At 47.0% G+C, this 26,253-nt stretch overlaps 1 protein-coding gene across 2 annotated transcripts; it reads right to left on the bottom strand.

The window, feature by feature from the left end:
• Positions 1-1,202: 1,202 nt before the first annotated feature.
• On the bottom strand, positions 1,203-26,253 carry HIPK1 (homeodomain interacting protein kinase 1). 2 transcript variants are annotated; one of them, XM_058819575.1, is made up of 16 exons: positions 26,059-26,253; positions 24,018-25,095; positions 18,736-18,859; positions 16,652-16,771; positions 15,835-15,921; positions 14,828-15,012; positions 14,378-14,540; positions 13,797-14,019; positions 12,856-12,977; positions 11,170-11,304; positions 8,554-8,696; positions 8,228-8,410; positions 7,513-7,728; positions 7,015-7,253; positions 6,544-6,692; positions 1,203-5,722 (listed from the first exon to the last, which is right to left on the bottom strand). In XM_058819575.1, the coding sequence occupies exons 2-16, from the start codon at positions 25,091-25,093 to the stop codon at positions 5,237-5,239; spliced, it is 3,651 nt and encodes a 1,216-aa protein (XP_058675558.1). In that variant the 5' UTR covers positions 25,094-25,095; positions 26,059-26,253; the 3' UTR covers positions 1,203-5,236. The 2 variants fall into 2 exon arrangements, with proteins under 2 accessions (XP_058675558.1, XP_058675559.1); XM_058819576.1 differs by lacking the exon at positions 6,544-6,692.

Genomic DNA, 26,253 nt, shown 5'->3' with positions numbered 1-26,253 from the left:
ACCCTTCTACAGCATCCCTGATCCAACAGAGCCACACCTGACACTGCAGGAGGATGGATGGATGGATGGATGGATGGATGGATGGATGGATGGATGGATGGATGGATGGATGGATGGATGGATGGATGATGGATGGATGGATGATGGATGGATGGATGATGGATGGATGGATGGACGGATAGATGGATGATGGATGGATGGATGGATGGATGGATGATGGATGGATGATGGATGGATGGATGGATGGATGGATGGATGGATGATGGATGGATGGACGGATGGATGGATGGATGATGGATGGATGGATGGACGGATAGATGGATGATGGATGGATGGATGGATGGATGGATGGATGGATGATGGATGGATGGATGGATGGATGGATGATGGATGGATGGATGGATGGACGGATGGATGATGGATGGATGGATGGATGGATGGATGGATGGACGGATAGATGGATGATGGATGGATGGATGGATGGATGGATGGATGGATGATGGATGGATGGATGGATGGATGGATGGATGATGGATGGATGGATGGATGGACGGATGGATGATGGATGGATGGATGGATGGATGGATGGACGGATAGATGGATGATGGATGGATGGATGGATGATGGATGGATGATGGATGGATGGATGGATGGATGGATGGATGGACGGATGGATGGATGGATGATGGATGGATGGACGGATAGATGGATGATGGATGGATGGATGGATGGATGATGGATGGATGATGGATGGATGATGGATGGATGGATGGATGGATGGATGGATGGATGGATGGATGATGGATGGATGGATGGATGATGGATGGATGGATGGATGGATGGATGGATGGATGGATGGATGGACGGATAGATGGATATACTGCAGCTCTGTGCCCTGGATGCAGCTGAGTCAGGCGGTTCTGTGGGCACTGGCTGTGGGCTCCAGGGCCGTGGGCAGGGATGATCTGAGCAGGGTCTGATCAGAGCTGTGGTGCTGTGGCAGAGCGAGTGTGCCACCTAGTGCCACTGCATCCCAAATCTGCATCCCAGATCCACATCCTGTACCCATACCCTGAATCCACATCCCAGATCCACACCCCCCACCCACACCCTGTATCTCCATCCCGCACCATCCACACCTCATTCCAGCAACCCCCAACCTCCTCTCCCACCCCCCTTAACAGACCGAGTGACCACATGAATAGAGTACAGAAAATTAACCCTTTTTATTGATGCATTGCAATTGTTCTACATTTTTACCATATTATGTAGAAAATACTTAAAATACAAGCTACTTTGTAAAACCAAAGACAAACATTGAATCCAAAGATAAACTATGTTTTCACAATGGACCCTTCTCCCATATAGTTAGTATTAAATTTTTAAATATCTATTTCTTTTGTTAAAATGATTTTTACATACCCCCTAAGTACATCAGCAATACAAACATAGATCAGTAATTGTCAGAAACTACCTGTATCTAGCGGCTTGTAAAAAGGAAGAGCACAACCATAAAAGAAAGTTAAATTTTACACAGTAACTAGCATATCAAATACATTTAATAAAGTAGGAATTCCATTGCAATATCAAGGATTCAAGCAGAAATACTAACATTACATATAATGTACTGCTACATGTAGTGAGATAGATATAGTTCAAGCTGAATCTGAAATCACACATTATATAAAGTTTAGCAACAAACAACCATGTGGACATGCGGCACCATTCAGAAGTTTAAATAAAATTAAAAAAAAGAAAGCAGGGCTGTGCCAATCCTGTCATTTAGAAGCAATTTAGTTTCATGTACTAAAAGAAATTGCTGAGTCAGAGGTAAATTACTGCATCCCATCAATTAGGTGCTAAGCAGGAAAGCCTCAGGAGTTGCCTCTGCAGGGGCTATCACAGCTGCAAATACAGGTCAGGTAAGAGAAAACTGATTGAACAGCTCAAGAATCACACAGACAAACCTAGCTGGGACCACGAGCTGGCTATCAAATATTCCAAAGGTGAATCCCAAACTAGTTGTGAAGGAAATTAAAGGATGCCAATTCCTATCCAGAGATAGCAGACTTCTCTCCAAAAATGTGTAGCAGGCTCTGACAATGAGGAGAGTCAATTCTCGAACCCAATTTGAGGCTGGATATGCAAGGGAAGAAGGGATGTATCTCCTTAGAGCAGAACACAATACACCTAAATTGGGCATCACATACTGGGGCCAGACTGGGAGGCCCTGGCCCTGCTGGGGTGGGGTTTGCTGTGTATCACGGAGGAATTCTGGGGTAGCATTTGACAGCTTGTTCCAAATGGAGCACGTTTGATTTTACCCACATCACTTCCATCTCATCCTCCCCGTTCCAAGACTTCCGGGAACTCGGGCAGTGGAGGAAATGACACCGTGCTTTGGGAATACATTTCATTGGGATTAATTGCGTCCCAAGGTCCTCTAAATGGACATTACAAGCTGCTGTTTTCAAGGGAAAGTGGGCGAGTTCTCAAAATTATTAGCAGATTTTGCTAGAGGTCTTTTTTCTTTCTCCTGTTAGTGAAGTGTTTTCCATGAAGTCCTATTTGTGAAACGGGGAGTTGGAGCTCGGTTTGCCTTTTGGTGGAAAGGCACAACTCTGTACCCAAGAGGTATCTCAAGGCAAGTACTGAACACAAGCAATGTCAAAAAAAGCAACAAAGTGCCTACAGCAACAAACAGCATCGTTTGCAGCAACGATGTGGCACAGCAAGGTTGGTTCTCTACAAACACACTGAACATCAACGGGGGCTAACGCTACCGCCCAGCTCCACAGCCCTCAGCCCTCCCTGGTCCCTCCACCTCAGGCCAGTCCAGGCTTCCTTCTAGCAGGAACGTGGGCTTGCAGAAATGGCTCGGGCATTTCTTGCCACAGCCAGGTCAGGACTGGCCTCCTTCCCACTGGGACGGAACATAAACTGGGGTTCAAGGTTAGCAAACCTCTTATTGCTGCAGTCACACGACTGCTCAAACCAGTTTATATCATCCTTTTGGACAAGATACTTTATGTGTTAGATGAGAAATAATTCCTGGTACAAGGGACCCAAGAAAACAAAGCGTAGTCCAAAACCTGCACTGATTATCCAAAGTGAGTATTTCCTCTGAACACTAACTAGGGCTACAGCTGACAGACCTTCCCAACAACTCCACACTAGCAGTAGCTATAAAACTTTTTAATGGTATTATGTGCTTTACAGCAGGCTCTCTTTGGTATAAATATTCTATCACCAAGCTAGCAATATTTTACACGACACATCTGCTATTCCTGTGGGGGAAGGTAACGCTACACTAAACCTAATAAAAGTGATTGCACGTTATTTAATCACTTCTGCAATATTAGACTAAACATTCCAATGCATTCCCAGCACTACCTTATCCGAAATGCACTGACAGACACTAACAGTACATGTGCCATTTGAAGGGAAAGCTTCGAGGGGACGTCGCTTCACCGGGAACAAGAACGGAGCTGGGATGAGAGCGGTGACAGGGAGAGGGCTCTGCACCATCCTGCTGCTCTGGCTGGGGGAGCTGGGTGGGTGAATTGCTTCAATTCGACGGGGGCTTGCTGGTCCCTCGTAAGGCAAGCTCACTGTAAACTCTAGTCACACTACATCATCATTTAAGGCACTACAATAAGGGGACACACCAAACAACTCTTCATCACACATACCTGTGCAAAACAAATCCAAGGTATCCTTTCCTCTCGTGAAGCTCTACTCCTCTCTCAGTGCTACAGTGATGAGCTCTAACCATTGCATTATATCACATACATTCCAACATGAATCAATTCATTTTGGTTTAAATACAAAGGATACAACACTTCCATCCCCAGGAACGTTTAAGAATTAGACAAACACTAAGTACAGAGTTCAAGTATAATCACTACACATTTTGATTACAAAGACAGAACATTTGGGGTTAGCAGGAAGTTTTGCTTGTTATATTTTTCTAATCAATATGTACATATTTCATTTTCTGTAAAATATTAAAACACCACCAATACAAAACTTCTAAAATAGTTTTAAATTCAGTAATAAACTTTAAAATCTGGAATTTTTTTTCCTTTTTTCTTTTTCTTTCTCTTTTTTTGTCTCGTTTTTTCTTTTTTTTTTCCTTGCAATTCCTACATGCACGTACTGTTTACAAGTCTTATTAAGAGCGCTTTAGAGTAGCTGCTGACATATCCAGGAGGATACGCTCACAGGAGTATAAAAAGCTGTACACATCAATACAGTGATGTTTCATTGTATTTCAAATTTTTCTCCCTCCTAAATGAATCACATGAGGCAAAAACATTAAGAAAAACAGAACGAAGCAAAGCCCTGTGCTTCTGTGAAGGAATCCAGCTCCATTATAGGGCCAGCATCTAATAAGCTGCAGAAACCAAATTTTAGAGCAATGCTGCGTTATTCACTCTCAGCTGGAGACAACAACACCACCCTGACAGAGCTGCTGAGCTCTGTCACACAGTGAGATCCTGAATACAGTTTGAACCACTTAGAAGAATTCTGCAACGAACACAACAAAAATTCAGCTGGGTTATGGAGAATGTTCCAGAACACAAAGCACACTCCAGGGTTTACAGGACTCCTGAATGTATCGTGTTGCTGGCATAAGGCAGCTGCCTCTACCAGTCCTTAAACAAAGCAGAGGAGTAAACAAAATACCTTTGACAGAAACATACATGGAGATGTAATGGCTTTTCAGAACCAGCAATTTGTTAAAGACAAAGTGAATTACAGAACAGATGTCAAAATATTAAATCTGATTTTAAAACTGCCTCAGCAACGAAATGAGATAAACATGCACATTTTTAGTGGCAACGTGGATTTGTGCAAGCTGCTAAAATAGAATCTGCAAATCTGTTTGTTTAAGTTACACAAGTTAAAAAAGACATCAGGATCTGTCTTCTGAGACACTGATTTGACACCCCTTTTGATTAGCACAACAGAACAATTTTAAATAAACGTGACCATGAATTTTTTAAAAGCATCTATAAAAAGTAAGTAAAATTTTAAAAACTTAATTAGTGACCCTCGTACTGGTAACAAAGCATGCTGCTCAGTTAGTGACTGAACTCACCAGAGACATTTGGGAACAACATACAACCAGATCAGGGAGAAACACGAACCAGGCAGTCACTCCCAGGCAAAGGTTCACCTGAAATCCTCTCCAGCCTCTCAGGCCCCTCGCGGGACAGCGCTTCACCGGCAACTACAAGTAGGAGTACTGGTTGATCTTGGTGGGGCTCAGCGGGTATCCAGTGTAAATAGCAGATCCTCTGGAAGCACCAATATAGGACTGGGGAGCGAACTGGTGTTGGTACTGGGCGGGGGGGACGTTGGCAGAGGTCAGCAGGCTGGGCCCCACGCTGACAGGGACCTGGTGCACCAGCGTGCTGGGGTGGGCAGCGTAGGCGGCGTGGCGCGACGAGCCCTGCGGGGAGAACAGGTGGGCGATGGACGTGGTGGAGCCCAGCGTGGCAGCGCTGCTGGGGGCATAAGTGTACATGTGGGGCTGGCTGGACAGGTGGGCACTGGCCGTGGCTGCTGCCAGGTGGGGATGCACTGGGCTGCTGTGCTGGAACGTGTAGGGAGCCTGAGAAATCGTTGACGTGAGGGGGGCCACGTAAGCCTGCTGCCGGCGTGGGACAGCATTGCCGTTTCTCTCCTGGGAGGCCAGCACTGTGGTTTGCTGGTTCTGCAAGGGGAGGGAGTAAATGAGGTTAGTGGTCGTGCTCAGGTGAGCAAGGCGCAGCCAGAGCCCCCTGACGCTGCTGCAGATCCTCCCTCGTGACGGCCTCCCGCAGATCTGAGAAGGTGACTGCACTTCGTGGGGACAAAGGTGACACTTTTCCTCTGAAATGGGGCAAACTGCCACTTGGGGGGTACCACAGCTGGACAAGTGAGGGCAGGCCCTAGATCTGACCCGGAACTCCTCACACATCTACTCCTCTGCACGTTGGGAGGGTGGCAGCAGGGCTGCCCTGTTTTATCACCAGAAAACCTGTCTGGTGCCCATGCCAGAAGGGAACTGCAGGGGTAACAACACTCCCTCTCCTCTGCAGTGTGACCCAGAGATCAAAAGTCCTGACACAAAATGAAGTGAAACCAATCTTTGAATTGAAACATCCAAAGATGTCGGGTGTCAACTGTTAGTTTGAGAAAGTCCAGTCTTAACCTACTGGTTGGAACTCTGTGAGCTCTAAAGAAAGGTAAAGAACTAAAGAATTTCCTCCTACTGTGCCTTCAAAGTTACTCTAATTCAACAGCTGGACCTTGGTGTCACCCTCCTGAGTGGCAAGATGGACCTGCTGCAAGTCAGGTGTGACAAGGAACACAAAGAGAGACTATGGAGACAACCACACTTGTCCTGCCCTGCACCACCCCAGGACAGAACCAGCTCCGAAGAACCAACACTTGCAACTACTGATCCTGTTGCAAGCCAGCCCTCCTCCCTGCCTCAGAGGTTCCTGAAGCAGCTGTGAAGCAGCCCCAGGGCAGCAGGGCAGGTGGGCTCACCTGGCTGAGGTTGAGGGGCTGCACGCCGTTGGTGACCACGCGGTGGGAGCGGTAGCCCGAGGGTGTGATGCAGCATCCTGACGACTGCCCACTCACTGAGGCCACTGGCTTGCTCTTGCTGCTGCTGCTGCTGCTGCCGCTCAGGATGCCTGCAAGATGCCACAAGCTCAGTGCACTCCTCCCCTGCCCACAGCTCTAGGTGCCAAACTGACTGTTTCTGTCACAGGGGCTTTGCTTTAATTACAATTTCAAATGTGACTAAGAAACCATCAGGAATGGTTACAGATCTTCCTAAATGCAGCCAGATGTAACTGAAAGGTAAATCTATCAATGACTATGAAAACAGACCAAAGCTTTCAGAACAGCAGCTGTGAAACCTATGGCTTGTGGAAAGTCCAGAACAGTGAGGATGAATGTGTGACAGGGACAGGAGAGCACCTGAGCCCGGGCAGAGCACCCTGAGATACCCACCTGAAGCCTGGGTGGCCACGATGCAGTCGTTGAGCTGCATTTTCAGGGGTGGGACGATGATGGTGCGGGAGCTGGAGCTGTCAGCAGCAGCTCTGCTGGGCAGCTCCAGGGCCCCCCCAGTGCTCCTGAGCGAGGACAGGGGGTCTGGGGCATAGGGGCTGCTCAGGGACGAGTCCGAGTCAGGGGAGTCGTTGACGGTGACGTAGCTGATGACGTTGGATCTCTGCTTCATACCCAAACTGCAGGGGGAAAAAGGACAAAATACAAATGGGAAATGTTCTGGCTTTGCCCACCAGGTTACAGATCTCCCTCTGGGATTTCACACCCTCCCTTCCTCCCTGTCAGATAAAACTCAGATTAACAGCAGGCAGAAGAACCCAGAGATGTGATGGGGAATATTCTGTCTCACGCAGCTCTTCTGAGCCTGCCCAGGGCTCACACACCGTGTCCCCCCCTCTCCCTGACGCTGAGCCCAGCAGAGCCCAGTGACCAGCCCACCTGGCAGGTTTGTACTTGCTGTCCTCCTCCTCGTCGGTGTCGCTGCGGATGGTGATGACGCTGACAGGGGGGCTGGGCGTGTCGGGGATGACGATGGGCTGGTGCTGCTCCTGCACCGGCACCAGCACGTTGGAGGAGGACGAGGCAGAGCGCAGGGGGCTGCTCCCAATCAGAGAGTACACTTGGGTGGGCACAGGCTCCAGAGATGAGCTGGACCTGCAGGGAGAGCACAGCAGGGTTCAGCTCCAGCTCAGACAAACAGCATTAGGAACACACCAGCATGAACATGAGCAGAACCTCAGTGCACACACTCAAACAGCAAAGTGCCACAGACGCAGCCAAAGGCACTCAGGGATGCTTTGAATGGGACTGAGCCACCTGAACATTGCCAGAAACTGCCAGCCCTCATCCAGCATTTCTGTCACTTGCACTGCTATGGCACCAACACCTCAGGAGTGTAAAAGCCCTCTGTAAAACCAGCAAAGCACTTGGTCAACCATGTCCTTGCCCTCACTGAAATTAATAAAATTTAAATCAGTGACAACAGCACAAAGGCTTTATCCAAGACATCTTTAAATGCAATTGTAGCATAATAAAGTTACACCCTCAATGCCTCTGTGATCAGAAGATGCTTTTTTCCCCACCAAAAGGGCAACCTCCACAAACAAACTTGTGGCTTTTCTAGGATTGGGAAAGAAAGCAATGGAATCCTTACTTGGCTGTGCTCGGTGCTGGCTGCTTGTTCTTCTTTGCTGGCACATTGCTGCTCTGCTGCTGCCTCACAACATGAGCAACCCCAACGTTCAGAGGCTGTGCTGTGGCCAAGGTGACGTGGTTGGTCAGCAGAGATGGCTGTTGCATGAGAGTGCTGTACTGATTTCCATGGGAATGTGCATTCCTGGGGCAGAGAAGAAACAAGAGACCCAAACCCCATGACTACACTGCAGGAACCACGAGCCCCTGAGGGGAAGGGAGACACTGTGGGCTCTGTGATGGATGCATTCCCACTTGGCAGGGAGCTGGAGCTCCTGCAATCCTCACCTCCAGTCAGCCAGCTGCTGGCTGCTGCCGATGGTCTCTGGGATCACAGCTGCAGGCTGGACAGAGTTGTGCAGAGCAACCCCTGGGAGCTGCTGCCAGGTGGAAGGGAGCAGGATCTGCTGGGTTCCCCCCGGCCAGGCCTGCTGCAAAACAACAAACACAGACACGAGGATCACTAGGCTTCAGTTCCTGCAGGGGCAGGCAGAGATCTGTCCAAGCAATAAATCCACCAGGGTGGATTGTTAGCTTGCAGAGATACAGCTCATCCTTGCGTGTTTTCCCAAGGACAAGAAAATCAGAGGAATGAGCTTCCCCAACATTTTGCTGATCTCTTTTATCACTGCTGTCACCTGGAGAAAACAGTGTTTACATCGTGCTGCACATGCAGCCAGGTATTGCACTGCCAGGTGCAGCAGCAGTGCTTGGGACTCTTTCTGAGTGTAAACTCACACCACTGTTCTGCTGAAAGGTCCCAAAATATGAAACCAATTTGGTCCTTTCTGCTTTTCTGCCTTGCAGGGCTCACATTGAGAGAGCTGAGATGGTGTCATTATTGTGGAAATTCACCCACCTCAGCTGAAGCATTGAAGAAAAGCCACATTGAGAAATAATTTGGTTACATGAAGGCAGGTTCAATTCATTAATATTATCACTGTCCCAAATAAATTTGACAGCATAATATTTCCATGATTTTGATAATATATGGCTTTCTGTCCTGCAGCTTAAACTGCAAAACCTGTTGTTTCAAATTCAGTATTTCTGCAAGTAACAGATCCACTCAGTACAAATAAATACCAGTTCCGAACAAGAAGCCTTCAAAGCAGAGAGCTGCTAAAACCTCTGCCAACATAAGCGGAATAATAATAATAATAATAACATTGAAAAAATGAAAAATAAAAAGAGAAATATGTTAAAAGTCACACCATGCGTCTTTCCAAAAGCCAACACCTGCACAAGACAAAGCAGAGAGTTTAATACAGCAAGATTTAAATTCCCAATGAGAGGCAGAAATCGGGCCTTCCAAGCGACGAACTGTTTTGACAGAGGAAGGACAAAAATATGCAAAGCTTAGCAAATGGCTAATGCAAACTCAGGGGAAGCAGCAAGGGAGAAGTGTTGGAAGCACTAAAGGTGAGCAAATTCACGCCAAAGGCTCCCAGAATCCAAACAGAACTAGTCAAGTCCTCCAGAGAAACTCAGAATGCAGGCTCAGAGTCTGGAGACAGCCGGCTCTGATCCCCACTGCTGTACAGGGGAGCTGAACCTCAAGTCCACTGCACACACACAGCAGAACAGAATTTGCCTGTTGAATCAAAGCCCAAATACACTTTGGAGAACATCACTAACAACTCACTTGTGTCCCAAGCTCTGCTATAGTCACCCCTTGCTGTTTTTGGAGCCCAGATTGCAGCCTTTCAGCAATCAAACTTCAACAGGAGGAAAGAAGAAGCACGCCTGGGTCTGTTCAGCTCAGAGCTGTGACCAGGAGAGCCCCACTCTCCTGCCTTCCCATCCCCAGAAGCAGGGAGCAGCTCACTTGGTTCACGAGAACTCAAATGAGTGGGTTTAAATTTCAGGACAGGTATGACTCGAGCAAACTCCACTTCAGCAGAGGTCTCCCTCTCGGAAGAAAATGACATTCAAACTACCACTTTAAAGCCACAAGAAACAACATGGTTCACACAATGGAATGTGCTTTGAAGGACATGTGAGGATACCAGCACTTTAGTGCACTGCAATGTTTTCATAAGCTTCACTGATCTGATTCTGGAGTTTTACAATGACTTCTTTGTGGCACTTGCAAAGTTGTTCTGATGCAGGTGCCAGAATACAGAAGAGGACAATTTGGCAAACGTACATTTCTTTAAGGTGTGTTCATTCCTTTCCCCCATCCTTTTTTAAAATTGTTCCAAATGACCTAAAATCTAGCTACTGACATTTTGGATACTAGAGCTCACCTTTAATTTCAACCAAGAAATACATATCAACTGAAAGTATCTGTGAGGAACAGAATCTTTATCTGGATGAAGCAAGCTACGTGCGATTGGCTATAAATAACAAAAGGCCAGAAAATTATTGTCAATGTTCAACAGAGGTTAAGAGAAATCAACTGCCAGAGCAATACATTAAAGGATTTGCTGTCATTAGGGATTTTAGCCTGTGCTTAATGATCTGAAACATTTCTCCATACAAAGCAGCTTTACACGTGTTGCAAACAATATATGGAGCTAACTTGCCAAGTAGGTCAAATTCTGGCCATCCAGGTACCTGTAGCAGAGTCAAGCTAAAGACTGATTCCTTTGTATTCCACAATCAAAAGGCAAAGATAGGAGAGTAAGTGAAGAACAAGAATGATTACAACTCTTCTAGGGTCTAGTTTAGAAGAGCTTTCAGTACTAGGCTAGCAAAGGTAATAGTCAATGGATCTGGATTCTTTACAGAGCCACACTAAACGTCAGAGTCAGACAGTGCTTCAGCAATGTTGGGGAGGAAAACAACAAGACATTAAGATGTAGCAAGAACACAGCCACAAGATGGCACATGCTTCCATGCCCTCTGCAAGTCTAAGTTAAAACAAAAACTCAGTTAGTGAACACAATCAAGGGAGGCAATTACCAGTACTGCAGCCGTCTGTTCGACCAGCGCCGGCCGGCCGGCTGCGCAGTTCAGGGTAAAGGGCACCGCATACTGCGGCGTGATGGTGGCTACTTGAGGATGAAGAGTTGCTACCATTAGTGGTGTACAGCTTCCCTGAAATGTAGATCAGGCAGTGAGTGAAACACACGAGCTGAGGCAGGTCAGTGCAGGTCAGTGCGCCGGGCAGGGCCGGCGCGGAGGGAAGGGACGCACCGACACCAGCACCGACACCAGCACCGACACCCAGAGCCTGCACTGCTCCACTGGCACCTCCAGGGCACCCAGGACAGCACGAGGAACTGGGAATCTCCAGTCCAGGGACACAGTTCAAAAGTCAAAACAAGTTGGGGAAAAATTTGGGGACAGGACCTCTCCGATGACACAGTTCAAAAGTCCAAATGAGCTGGGGAAAAACTTGGGGAGGGGATGTCTCTCTGATGACACATTTCAAAAGTCAAAGTGAGCTCAGCTACCGGCACTTTACTGGGTCCCAGAGGGCAAGTGACAGCCATGCTGCACTAGCCATGGCACAGTGCACCCTGGGCAGCTTCCTGCACTTGCTGTCAGACCTTCAAATCCACACACAGAACTCTTGAGAAAAGGTAAACTATGGGATTTCATGGAAGGCACAGCAGGTCTTTGGTGTCATGAAAGAGCAAAGTTATCCATGATGAAACCACCCAGACATGTATTAGTCCATCAATTGTCTAATTTAAATTAGATTCTTGGTGTACAATTTGCACTCTTGGATTCAGGTGGGCCCTCAAGTGGATTCTGCTTTTTGGATACTGTGACCTGTATCATTAATGCTAAAGAAACCAGCAATCACAGAATGCTACCTAAACATTTGGACTGAACAAACTAAAAATTACTCTTCTACAAGGTCTGTAAGTGCAATACGCTGCCTGAAGAGTAAAACTAACAGAGTATGTGTTAATGCCAGCAGAAAATATAACTATGCAAATAAATAAAAATGCACTTAATTATAAAGGCAACTACAAATTTTCAGTGAATAAAACTTGTGAATCACCAGGCACTTATTATACAATAAAGGATTACTTTTTGGAAATTAATATGCGTTGAATTTATGACACAGTACTAATATTTAAAACAGCATTTTTGGAATAATTTGTGAATTTTGGTATTGTATGTTGCTTAATCTGCAAACTGCAGAAATAGATATGTCATTGCTACACAGTAATTCACACTAAGAATGTAACTAGCTGAGGATTCAGAAATAATTTTGTTGACGTAAAGATGGAATTTTAGCATGAGTAATCTGTGTTGTCACCTCTGTTTACCAGGATCTCACTTCTCACAGCAATGATTTCTCCTGCCACATTTTTAAAGTGTAGGCAAAAATGACCAGCACTGCCCTACAGGCAGTGTCCATGCCTGAAAAACACAGCCTCTTTTTAGCAGCTGAAAACCACATATTTATTCTCATTATTAAATCAAACTCCTAAAACCAGGGAGCCACATGACATAAAATAGTTCAGACTTTAAATATTCCAGAAAAACAAAACAAGACAATAAAATACTCTCTTAGAAGTGATCTCCATTTAACCTTTCAGTGTGTCCTGAGAACCCCCTGCTCTCAGGCAGGTTCTCCTGGATGGTGGAATTGCAGCTGAGCCTATGAGGGGTTTGGGGTGGCTTTTTTACCTGTGTGAGAACTCCAGACTGGATCTGCAGTGGCTGTGCTGCAGGTGCTTGTGGCACAATTGGGACAGCATTTTCCATCCTGACTGGGAACCCAGAATGCTTTGTAGTTGCCTGAAGTCCAGCTGTGGAGGACAAGACACATCACTGAGCTGCTGCACTATTCTTTAGTTTGTTTCCAAAAATCAAATTTCTACTAAGGATAGGGTGGGATTAAGGGATAGAAAAGCTTTGACAAAATCCCAGCAAAACACCAGCTGAACATCAACTTCTGCACCCTGGGATCCTGCAGGGCCATGATGGACAGCTCAGCTCTGTGGAGTCTGGCTTGCACAAACAGTGACACAGACTCCAATTCCAACCTGCCTGAGACAAGTTTGAAGTTCAAGCCTTACACCATCAGTTCTCATGTCACAAATAACCCTCCAGAGTAAGGCAATGCAGGAATCTGCACAGCTACAGAACCCTGAGGATGAACAGAGGCATGAACAGAGCTGCCTGTGCTGAGCTCACTGACCCACAACCTGTGACAACCTGCTGGTGGCAGAAACCTGCATCAGGGCTGTGAACTGAGGCTCAAACACCAGATATTTACTGTTGAGATAACAAACACAGCAAGACACACTGATTTTCAGGCAGGTCTGGCTCCTCTGCTCCCTGCTTTCTGTGGAATGCTGCTGTGTTCAGTTTGGGGGGAAAAACTGGTTGAGCAAGCAGCTGGAGCCTGCAAGCCAGGCAGGCAAGGTCCTGTCACCTGTTCCAGCAGGACCTGGAAGGGAATCAAGCTGCCTGCACATGTCTGACCTGGTTCTGCACCTCCATCTGATGCAAGAGCCCCGTGTGACACCCACAGAGAGCTCTGCTTTGGTCAGGCTTTTCTCAGTTTGGTCCAAATCGCAACTTCTCCTGCCTTAACAGCATCACACCAAGGGTTCTTGGCTTACTTTGAAAAGCAGGGGGACACACAATGAAGGTCTGCTGGAAGGGGTCTGTCTGTGTGCAGATCTGGGTGGTTCCAGGCTGCAGGGAAACGCTCTGCTGAGCCACTCCTGCCACTGGGGCTGCAGAGGAGGGGTACAGGGCAGACTGGTAGTTGAGCAGGGAGACGTCAGAGTTGGCCAGGGAAAGAGTAGCAGCAGCAGTGGAATTGGAAGCCAACACACTGGCCTAGAAAAACAAACAAAAAAATCACTTATCTCCTGTAATTTTATCTCTTTTTGTTAAAAAACAAACAACAGGAACCATCAATATAAAACTGGGAGGAAAGCACCTGGAAAATGTTTGAGGTAAAAGGCTTAAGACAACACAGAACAAAAAACATGAATTGCACCCAATCAACTTATGTTGCTGAACTGACAGATTTTCAATACATGAAGAAAAGATATTCCTTGGCCTGAGTTTTGGGAAATTAGACTTTGAGACAAGACTATGAATTTTGGAGAGTAGTTTAAATTTTGGCCTGAAGGCATCAAATCAGCCTACTCCTTGTCTTTGATTAGGATAAAACAGGTGGAAGATGCTGTACCTGGTTGTGTACTGTGTTGAGCTGGTTGTTAAAGCTCATTGTCAGGTTTGTGCTTGTGTTAGGAGCAACATGAGTGGTGAAAGGGCTCTTGATCTGGTTCACTGTATCATACATGTTCACTCTTCTCTTGCAGATCTCCATGTTCTGAAAGCAAGATTTCACACTGGAACAGAATGACAGAAGGAAAACATCAGATTTGTAAAAACAGGACACAGATGTGACAGATTCCCAACTTTATGCACATGCTTTAGGTTTGGGTTCTTTTAAACCAACAAAGAATGTCCTAAAACATGAAAAGGAAACTTATGAACATTCCATTTCTTATACATGCCATTGCTATTTTCAGATCAGCCAGGAACTGCAGCAAATAGCCCTGACAGAAAGCTGGGAAGTGCTGCTCTGTGATTCCAGCAAATCCTGGAACAAAACAGCCCATGCAGGGGAGCTTACTGGTTACTGTGGGGGAAGTCCAGCAGATGTGCCATTGTAACAAAGGAATGGTTCAAAGTCTTCAGTGGAGTAATTCTCTTATCTGCATCAATTGTCAACATTTTCTTCAGCAAATCAATGTATTCCCTTCGGTCAGCCTTCTCTGCCAACATGTCGGTCCCTTCTAAGTCTGTAGACATATTCACCTGGAAAATCACATGGGAGCAGTTCACACAAGCATCAGATTAACTGCTGCCTAACAGTTCAATAATTCACACCACACAGAAATAGTTATTAGGCATTTCTGCCTCTTAGCCAGACCAGTTTCAGGTATCACAGTGCTAACACTGCCTTTCCCTTGCTCGTTCTAGGAGAGAAAGTCAAACTTGCACATGGAATTCTCTTCTCAACAGGGAGTTGGGTCCACTCAAAGGGACCAACCAGGCTTCATTCTCCACTCACTGGCAAAATGCCCTCATGTTTTGGGGCAATCTATAAGGGGCTGGCAAGCCAGAATGATTCCACCTTCTCTGCACAGATGTAACCAGCTACAAAAGCGACAGAAAATTGATATTTAAGATTTAAGGCCTCATGATATTAAAACCACTCAGATATTCCTTCATTTTACCTCTGAAGAGAGAATGAAAATAAGAATTATCTGTAGTTTTTGTCACTATTTCCAAAGTCTCATAAGAGATTTAATCCTACAAACACATTTGAAAGGGCTCACTCTCCTACTGCTCTGCTATACTGGGAACAGGCTGGGCACACCCCTGCTAACACACTGAGGCATAAGAAAACACAAAACATTTCAAACAGGTTTATCATTAACATTTTGAATGTTTTTAATCCACTGATTTCTGATGCAAATTGGCATCACTGTAAACCTCCATCAGTGCTCTGAACTGCCAGTCAAAGAGGCGCTCCAGCACAGGAGCCTCATTGTTAGAGATCCCCCAAAAAATGAAAGTTTCTAAATTATATGTGGAAAATTAATGAGTTATCTGTGCCCCCAGATCCCCACACACCTGCGCCATATCATCCAAACAGTTGAATATATATTTCCGAGCTTCTTTTGATTTTATTCCTGTTTCCAACTCATGTTCTTCTGGGGTCTATAAAAGAAAGCATTAGTATAAACTGAGATATTGTGTATTGATAAGGAAAAAGCATCAAGAAACTGCTGAGGCAGATGATCAATTGCTGCTTTCAGACACACCACACACCAGCAGGTCAAACCAAGGAGCCCTGGGATCCCATTCCCTCAGCTGGAAAGATCATTCACTGCAAAGCTGAATTAACAACAGCATGACTTCATTTCAAGGCTGCCTTGGGTAGTGCATTAGCCAGAAGAACTGAAGGTTTCTGATTTAGAAAGAGGCTATAAATATTTTAAATCCCTCTTCTACAAAGAAGAAAGGCAAAATTCCCTTCTTTTTGCTGCTCAAAGGCAAATCATTCCTAAATCCATTCTTTAATGTCCTTTGCCAACCCAAAACCAGATTCCTGATAAACTAACAAGCCCATCACAAAATACTCCATATTTTACTGGTTGGATTGTCAGGAGATGACAACAAGATGACACACCTCCCTGGGAATGAGCAGCCCATAATGAGCAGCCATTATCTGAGTGAGGAACACCCACCCTTTGCTGGTGCTATCATCCCTGCTGCTTTTGTCAGAGCAGCACCAGGAGCTCTGCACAGCTCCTGCAACCTCAGACCCCAGCCAGACACACTCCAAAGCCAATCCTCACTCAGTGTTTGCACAGCACCCAAAAATGGGTGGGAATTTCTATCAGGTCCTCAGTGAAAAGAGAATTGGGGATGGGAGAGACAGACAAACCTTGAGCCTCCACAGTGGGTATCCCAAATTTGGATCTCTGTTAAAAAACCTGCTTGTTTTCGTTCCTGCACTGAGAAGATACTCCGCTGGAAGGCCTTGAGTTTGTGAAATATAACGAATCTAGGAAAGAAAATTACACAAGTGAGGACTCCCACCATAAAAATTCACAGCTAATGGGGTAATTAACAGCCAGGTTTGTTCACAGCTAATAGGAAATTACCTGTAAAGAAAGACTGCCCAGATATGCAAAACTGCAAATTTAAAGGGACCATCTCAAGTATTTATAAAGCCACTTCTGCAATCATGCAAAAGTTTCAGGTTTTAAATGCATCTTTCTTATTTTATGGAAATATTTTTGCTAATGTATATGCAAGCAGACTGTAGGTTTTTTAAGACATAAAACAGTGTAAGAAATAGACATTTTGAAGGGAAAAATACCACAGAATTTATCATGTATGTATAAATAATTAAAGGCATGATTATCCAAGCAACATTGCTGTGCCTGCCTACACAATATGCTAGGCACACAATTTCAGAATAACATCATGGCAAAGCTCTCACTAACCAAGAAACCAAATATCCTCAAACACATTTACTACACTTATTTTTACATGTTAAAAAATAGCTCAGAATTTTCAAAGATCCTCCTGAATCCTTGTGGTTGTATTGATAAGACTCTGGTAAAGGGATAACAATTTAAAAGCTATGCTCAAAAGGAAAGCAAACAGCAAATGTATAAAAAATTCCACAGTGTTAAGGTAACCATGCCTTGATCAAACCATCAATTACAGACCATTTACAGCTCTTTAGCATTTCTTATTTGCCAAACTCCTGCTATGGCACTGTGCTGAAACAGGGCACTGTCACAGCTTGTGATCACATCAATTTATGGGCTCACTTTTCAATTACGCCACAGCAGATCCAAGTGTCTGCACGTGGATATTTCTTGTATCTGTGTGATAGTTCAGGTAGCAGTTCTATTTTTACAGGACAAACTTTTGCTTTATAGCCAAAGGGTGTTTAAAAAACAAGCTGTAAATCCCATCCCAGCCCATGAACTCATTGCTGGAGAGGTCCTCTCACAAGTTCCACCTCAACTTTCACTTGCTGCTGCAGAATCTCAAAAAAAAATGAAAGCCAAGTCATCTTCAGTGATGAAGGGAAATTCAGACATCAAAATGAACCCCATGAAGTCACACCTCACAGAGGGCTGCAAAATCCTGTCATTAAGCAATGGAAAAAGCAGCTCCTCCCCAGCCACCTACACCAGCAGATAAGGTTCTCAGAAATTACACAAAACTCAGTGCACAAGGAAACCACCAGGCCCTACCTCAGCTACTTTCTAACTCATTGTGCTCATTAAGGTACCACTGTGCTTCCTTTGGAAATTTACAGTGCTGGGAAGACACATGTGAGACACTCAGTAAGTTTTCATGTATTTTATCACACAAGGAAAACCATACCAAGCACTGCAACAAGATCCCACTGTAAAAACCCCAGTGGAAAAGCTACTCTGAAAAAAACCCCTCTCACAGACTTTTTGTCCTTTTATAGGCACTGACTAGGCCAGGTAATAATGCCAAGTATCCACAGAAAGGACTAATTAGTTCAAGATGCCTCTCAGAGTCTTGCCCTTGGATTCCAAAGACAGCTTGAGGCTCACACTTTGCATAAAAACTGAGGCTTGCTGTAGGTATTAACAGGGCAGGAATGATAGGCTTGCTCTGTCCCCACATGGAAAAACTGCCCTCATGGTGAAATTACAGAGGGTGTTTCACACCAGCACACACACACCCTGCTTCTGCTTTGGCAGGAAGGGGTTGCAACAGCTCTTGGGTTTGGAAACCAGGGGTTAACTGCAAATTGGCCCCTTTTTTTGGACAGGATACACTCAGCTCCAGTGAAAACACACAGAACTCTGTGCTCCCTGCCCAGAGACAATGGGAATATCACAGAGAGAAAATGAGCTCAGACAGCAGCAATGTGCACTGATGAAAGCTGATGCGGGACATGGGGGTTCAGGAGGGTGTGAACACAGAAAATCAAGGTTTCATGGGAAGATCCCACACCCCCAGTGCTCTCACCTGGTCATACTCAGATGCTCCTGGATACAGAGGCCAGCCCAGAAAGAGCTCAGCAATGACACAGCCCAGTGACCACATGTCAATGGCTTCACAGAACGGCAAACCCAGGATGATCTCAGGAGCTCTGGGAAGGGAAAAGGACAGAAAAAAGTCAAATCTTCTACTCTAAAAGCTGCTTTTCTTCACTGTAAACAATTCTGGGTAAAGCCCCTCCACACACAAGAAAATCTAAAGTAAAAAAAAAAACCTATAAAGTGAATACAAATTATTCACTTTAAAGCAAAAGTTGTTTCCTAGGGTGGCCTAATGGATCTCAACCTTTTTTCACTTAAATGGATTCATTTATTGACACGGTGCCCCCCAGCTCCTAGGAGGCCTTTATATCACAGTTGCATAAAGCTACTCCTTGAGTAATCAGTTTAATTACACATGACAGCATGTGAGGTGTCCCTGAGACAGCACACAGCATCACAGAATTATGGAAAGACCTTCAGGATAATCTAGTCCAGCCTATCCTACCAGAATTGGGCAGAAAAGCTCCGGCAAACAGGGACTTTTCTAGGAGAAGGTCCTGAGACCCCAGGTAGGCAGCTGCAGGAGGCTGCCTGCTTCATGTGGTGAAGGAGAGCACCTGCAGAGCCAGGAAAAGGAGCTCCTCAGAGAGCAGCTGGGTTTCTATCAGCAGGTTTTCATGCAGGGTTTGCTCAGAGAGTTTCGAGTCTAAAATGGACGCAGAGAGCCCAGCTGGAGGTTGTGTTTCAGGTTTCTGTGCACTCAACCACACCTAATGCAAAATGTACCTGTCTGGCTCAGCCTTTAGGGGAGGTGATAAAAAAACCTCACACTCCAAGCAGGGTTTGCTTCTCTAACAGGTTGGGATTTCAGGGAGATTTCTGTCTGGAGCTGACTCATAACACAGAAGGATGTTTTAGTGCAGCTCCTCACCTACACAGAGCTCTGAAACAAACCGAGGCTGCTCCGGCAGGAGAAATTCTGGTCCCACATTTGCATAGAGCACAAAACCCCAGGTGCTGCAAGCCCCAGGTGAGCTGCTGTGGGAATTTACCCTGGAAAGTACAGGAAATACAAAAGCCTTGACCTTCATCATCAATAACTAACACAAGAGCAAAGGAAGACAGAAAAGGCCTAAACTCCAGGCTATCCATTTCCTGGTCATGCCCCAGGGCTTGTGTGGCATTTCTGCTGCTTCACTATGGATACTTCAGTTGTTAAAAAAGGCTCTGAAACCATCTCTGATCCCTTTACAGAATTCTAAAAACCAGGGCTTGCATAATGTACAGGTGTCAGTAAATTTGACACTCACCCTCCTCGACTCCTCAGCCTCCCAACTGTTTATCCATGGCAAGAGTGACTCCCCAATTAATCACCCCTTGTGCAGTGGTGACACAGAGACACCTTTTGTTTCAGGTGTCTACACAGGTGTCTCCCAAACAGAGGCACTCAGCCCAGCTGCACAGGGCACCTGAGAAAGCACAGGATCAGAAAAGGCCAGGCTGGATGGAGCTTGGAGAACCTGGGATAGTGGAAGTGTCCCTGCCCATGGCAGGGGTGGGATGAGATGAGATTTAAGCTCCCCTCCAACCCAAACTAGTCTGGGACTCTATAAAAAAGATAACCTCACTGTTGTAGTGAGGTCACATTTATTCTTTGTTATACAGATTTTATGATGTCTGAGCCCCCCAAACCAGAGCCATGATACACCTCCAGTAATCAGAATAACAGATTGTTCAAGCTAAGACATAATGACACTCTCCACTCAACACTGATCTGTTTCTACCTTCTTGTTTGGCTGCTCCTGACAGTTGTTGACTTTGGAAAGGTTTCTCACATGTGAAAATATAAATGATTGTGCAAGTACAAGCAGTAGCTGATATCTGAATGCTGACTCTCCTGCCAACATTTATATTTTAAGGAAACATGCTAGAATGGATACAACTTTCTACAGGCTAAGTAACAGGTGCAAACCAGAGGAATCTCTTTCTTCACAAGTAGAAAAAATACAATTCATACATTTACACAGGAGCCTCCCTTGCCATTACATTACATCATCAGCAAACTGTACTGCCCCTCTTGATTACCCTGATGTGGGAATTTCCAATTCAGAAAGGAACCAGACCTGTCATATAAGGCATGCTGCACTTGGACTGGCAAACAAACTAAAATGTAGCTGGCTTGTGGAATATGCAGAGCATGCTAATCCTTCTCTAGTGTGCTAAAAACTCCCCCCTAATTCCAAAGGAAATAGAGATTGGTGGCAGTTTGTTGGTCTTTCACTCCAGGATGGAACAGACTCACATATTCCTAAATCTCAACACCACGATGATAGCAAGTTGAAGTTTTGTATTTTATTCCCTGCAACTAAATAAATGAACTTCTCATGAGCCACCTGATTTCATTCTGATTGCAGGACAGGGATGGGAAATCAGAATTTCTCTCATCTCCTTTTCCATCACTACAATTAGCAGCCTTATGAGATGTGAGCTGAACCAGGACAGCAGGCAGAGGTCACTTCCATAGCTGCTCTGCCAGAGATTAAAGTGATTTTACCATCTTAAGCTCTTTGAAATAAAATCAACAACACTCTTTGCACAGATGCTCGCTAAGCACTGCCTCCCAAAGCTGACAAACACACTCGGGCACTCTCAGAAGAGAAAGGACTCACAGCAGCCCCAGAAATCTGCAAGATTCCCTCCCAACATTTCCAAACACTCCATGTTTACACCTGTGCTTGGGGATGGAGGGGACACAGAGCCTGTGCAAGTGCAGCAATGCAGGGAGCAGCAGGGCCAGCTCAGAGCTGGATTAGCAGAGTCAGACTTGGCAGAGGCGCTGCTGCTCCCCAGGCCAGCATGGCTGGCACAGAAGTAGGTCATGGAGCCCAGAGCAGAGGTGAGAAATGGATCCTCCTGCACTCTGCAGCTCCCCCAGGGCTCAGGGCCACCTTCTCATGGCCCAAACTGCCCAGTCCCACAGTCTGTGCTCCACAGGCAGCACCAGGAGGCAGGGAGCTCAGTAAACTGCCAGGATGGCTGCGCTCACATTTAACACAGGGCATGAGGAAACCCCGCTCTGTACAGCAAGGAGATCAGTACTGCAGGAATTTTTTATTTCTGCACACTGTTTCCTTCCATTGTTCATCCTCCCCAAGAACAAAAGCAACCTGAGCATGGTACTCTCGTTTTCAGGTGAGGAATTACTGCAAAAACATCCTAGAGCTGCCACAGGAATTGCTCACTGCAGAGAGCTGATCTACTCCTACTCCATGATGGGCTTCAGAGCCAAAGAATTCCTCTTGGGCACTTCTGCTCAGTCTTTGAGGTGTGAGCAGTAGAACTGCCCCTCCTGAGTGGGGTCAGGCAGCAGAGGCAGTTTCTGTGGAAAAGGGATCTTTCCACAGCAGAGCTTACCCAAGGGTCAGTAACAGGGATTGAAAGCTGAAAGGTGAGCACAGAGAGGTTTATTTTTAATGGCTGACAGAGACCCATAGGAAGAATTGGTCTGTGCTCTTTCATTAAACACAGCACTGAACAAAATTCCAACCTGGAACTCATCTGAACACTAATTTAATGTGAATATGGGTAAGGCAATCCAGTTCTCCCACAACAAGCTGGTTTCTGCACCATCTCTGTAAATTCCTAGATTATGGACTTTAGTAATCATCACCATTTGACTAATTACATATCACTAAATACTAGATTTCCACATCACAGCATTCCTCACTCCAGCCAAGCAGACAGTCCAACACCACCTAATCCAAGGTTATTTGCCTTTCTGGCAGAGTCAGTCACCCCAGGGAGCTGCAAGGGGCTGGAGTCCAGTGCCCCACACACAGATGGAGCAGGAATTTCCCTCCCTGCAGCCCCTGGAAGATTCTTATCACCCCTAACTGCTTTTCCTCAGCTAAATCTGTTTTCTGAGATACCAGAAAATGGAGAGCACCATGGGCCTCCCCAAACTGCTTTGCTGACACATGTGGCAAGTCAGATAGAGCAGATTCTTGACCAGTGGTCACCTCTTTCCATGCAAAAACAACAAAACTGATGATGTATTTTAGAGAGTGGGTGTTTTTACAGAGCTGGGGGCACAGGGGACAACTGCACTACAAACAAAAACATACCAATCAATAGTTTGGAATTGGAAAGATTGGTGCCAACAAGCTGAGCAAAGACCATGAGCAATGGATTAAGAAAAGTCTGTATCACATGAAAGGAATGTCATGGAAAGCTGGTACTGGGTGCTGGAGTTAAAAAGAAAAACAACACAAAAACAAAGGGAGCAAGCACACAGGGAGCATGAGGGATGAACAGAGCAAACCTACAATAAGCCAGGCTTAAAAACTGAAGTGAGCAGCCAGGGAAGACATCAAACAAGGCAGAGACACAGGGTGGGGCGGAGTGTCTCAGTCCTGTCTGGTCCCAGCTGGAAGGACTAGATACTAGTTCTAAGTTTTGCGTCAAGTGAGCTCACATTCCACCCAAAGCAGCCCTGACAACACAGCACAGACTCTGCACGGCCCTTTGAAGCCAGAACTTCTTTCTGCATCCGTTTATTGAAGTCTGCTGCTACTTAAATTCAAATACAGACTTAACAGAGCCAAGCTGGAGAAATAATTGAAAGAAACAGCATAGCTTGCTTTACACACAGTCTCTGAGTTTCAATGTCTCTGGCCATAATTTACTTTTAATTCTTGGGCAGGAGTAGGGTAGAAGACATCTCTAATATTGCTAAGGGAAGCAGAGATGTTTCTCACCACTGCTGTAAGGGAGCTGCAGGTCTCATGAAAGCATGACCTAGCCAGGGTTGACACAGGAAGTCATGTGCTCCTGAAGGGGGTTCAGACAAATATGAAGAATCAGAAGAAACAAAAGTGAATAGAAATTGGCATCCCTTTGACTTCTCTGCTTTCCAAATGTCCAAGGTTAATGGATAGTTTCAGATCATAGCAGACACATTCACTACTTAACACTTCTCCAGTTTGCCTCCTCATACAGTGCCACAAGCCAGTGGACAGGATAAAATCACTAAGTGCACTGATCTGGGGGGAAAAGGAAGGTGCTGGGCTGCAGATTCATTAGGCCACTCTAAGGCAGCCATTCTATTTATTTACACCCAACTTTCAGAAGAAATCTCCAGGAAACATGCAGAGCTGATGATTTCCTGCTGCCCCTCAGCTGGGGTTACACAGGAAAGCTCAGTGTGTGCAGAAGGAGCCCCCAGCAGGACCAGCCTGACCTGGCTCAGGGAGCAAGGGCAGTGCTTACCTGTAATAGCGTGACTGCAGGTACGTGGAGCACACGGCCTTGGACACGTGGCTGGCTGACCCAAAGTCTATCACCTTCACTCTATAGGGCTGGCGTGCAGGATCCACCAACATGATGTTCTCTGGCTTCAAATCAGCGTGGATCAGACCCAAGCTCTTCAGCTTCATCAAGGCAGTTGCCACTTGCTGCAGGATGGGCCGGATGTACTTCAAGGGCAACGGACTGAACTTGTTTTGCTTTAAGAAATCGTATAAGTTCTGTTCCAGCATCTCAAAGACAAGGCATGTATGATTCTTGTGTTGAAAGCACTCGTAGGAGCGGACAAAGTTGTACTCATCAGCATTCTCACTGCTCAGGCGAGACAGGATGCTCACCTCGATCTGGCCCTGCCGGGCGTACGAAGGGTGGTTCTTCAGGATTTTGATGGCTACAATCTCCTTCGTGCTGCGTTTCCAACATTTGGCCACCTGCCCGAACGTCCCTCGTCCCAGGAATTCCAAGACCTCATAGCTGTTGGTCATAGAGCACAGGATCTCATGCTGGACCAGCTGATAATCTCCCTCCCCACTGGAGCTGCTGCTCTTCGTGGTGACCGTGGTGGTCGTGGCCGCAGCTCCCACCGCAGGTCTGTTTTGCAGCATGAGAGGTGGATGTTCCTCAATGATCTGCACACTACCGTTGCTGTCGACCTCTTCACTTTTCCTTTTTAATCCACATTTTTGGTATGGTTCCAGCAAAGAAACGTTGCTCCTGTGGGTGACGGTCTGGCTGCTCTGGAAGGACGCTGTGGCGCTGCTGCCGGTGCTGTCGGCCGCGGTGACCACGATGTGCTCGACGGAGGGAGCGGGGAGAAGGAGGTTCTGGTCGTAGGCAGGGATGCTGAAATTGGCTACCTGATGAGAGGAGCTGGCTTGCCCTTGAGCTGCTGGGAGGTTTTTGCTGTGGGTATAATACTTGTCACTACTGCTCTGTCCTGAAACATCCCAGACAGACGGCTCCACTTTCAGTTTCTTGGCACTGCAGAAGGCACTCGAGGATACTGACGGAGGGGAGAACACCTGCAGCTGTGAGGCCATACCTGGAAAGGAAGAGGAGAACTCATAAGGGACAGCAGGCTGGGATGGACAAGATCCTCTAGCTCACAAAACCCAGAATGACAAAAATCCGGTGTTTTTCTGAGCACCATGCGGTGCCCACCACTGAGGAAGGGAACATCTCTAAGTGCTGCCCTAAGGGCATCACCGAGCCAAGCTGTGCAGATTACTGCATCTGAGAAGCACACGGCTCTTTATCCAGCTCTCTAAGGGCTAAAGGAGTCCCAGGACACGAATCAGCGTCAATTCGGTTGGAAAGAGCTCTGAGATCATCGAGTCCAAGCTGGTGACCAAATACCACCCTGTCACCCAGACCAGAGCGCTCAGTGCCACGTCCAGTTGCCCAAACACCTACAGGGCCGGTGACTCCACCAGCTCCCCGGGCAGCCCGTTCCAGTGTCTAACGAGTGGAGAAATTCCTCCTATTGTCCAAGCCAAACCTCCCCTGGCGCAGCTCAACACTCTGTGCTCTTGTCCTGCCGTTCGTTACCCGGGAGAGCAGCCCGACCCCCACCTGGCTACACCCTCCTTTCAGGGACTTGCAGAGAGCGATAAGGTCACTCCCGAGCCGCCGTTTCTCCAGGCTAAAACAGCCCCAGCACCGGAGAAAACAAAGCAGAGGATCGGGGGAGCGCAGGAAGTGGGAAGACCCTGCGAGAATGCCGATCCCGTGCCCAGGCCTGTTTCCTAGGCACTGGAAAAACAGACTCGGTGGGAAACCCAACCGCGGCAGGCCCGGCCTGCCCCCGGGGCAGCGCCCGGAAGGCCGGAGCGGAGCCCGCCGGGAGCGGAGCCCGCCGGACCGGACGGGGCCGGGCCGTTACCGGGGCTCGGGCCCGGCCCCAACGCCGCCGCCCCGGCCCTCCCCGGCCCGGCGCAGCCCCAGCGCGGGGGAAGGGGCGGGCCCGGGCCCGCCCGCCCCGCCGGGCCCCGCCGCCCGCACTCACCGCCGGTGGGGGGTTCTCAGCCGCGGGCCGGACCTGCCTGGGGGACACGCGGGGGTGCGGAGCCCCGCAGCGGGCTCATCATAGCCCCGCCACGGCCGCCGGCCCGGCCCGCTCGGCCCGCGCTCGCCGGGGGGAGCCCCCAGGCCGCTCCGCCGCCGCCGCCAGGCTCCGCCGCGCCCTCACGGCCCGGCCGGG

The sequence above is a fragment of the Ammospiza caudacuta genome, chromosome 24, assembly GCF_027887145.1.
Source record: "Ammospiza caudacuta isolate bAmmCau1 chromosome 24, bAmmCau1.pri, whole genome shotgun sequence".
Taxonomy (NCBI): Eukaryota; Metazoa; Chordata; class Aves; order Passeriformes; family Passerellidae; genus Ammospiza; species Ammospiza caudacuta.
Note: the sequence above shows the minus strand (reverse complement) of the source record. Positions and strands in the feature narration are given on the sequence as shown.

Excerpts from the sequence above, each read along its gene's own strand:
- HIPK1 (XM_058819575.1), bottom strand. The coding sequence starts at position 25,093 with ATGGCCTCACAGCTGCAGGTGTTCTCCCCTCCGTCAGTATCCTCGAGT. Across the intron at positions 18,860-24,017 it reads CTGCAGTCACGCTATTACAG|AGCTCCTGAGATCATCCTGG; the intron begins GTAAGCACTGCC and ends TTCCCTTCCCAG. Across the intron at positions 7,254-7,512 it reads AGCAAGTACAAACCTGCCAG|TTTGGGTATGAAGCAGAGAT; the intron begins GTGGGCTGGTCA and ends TTCCCCCTGCAG.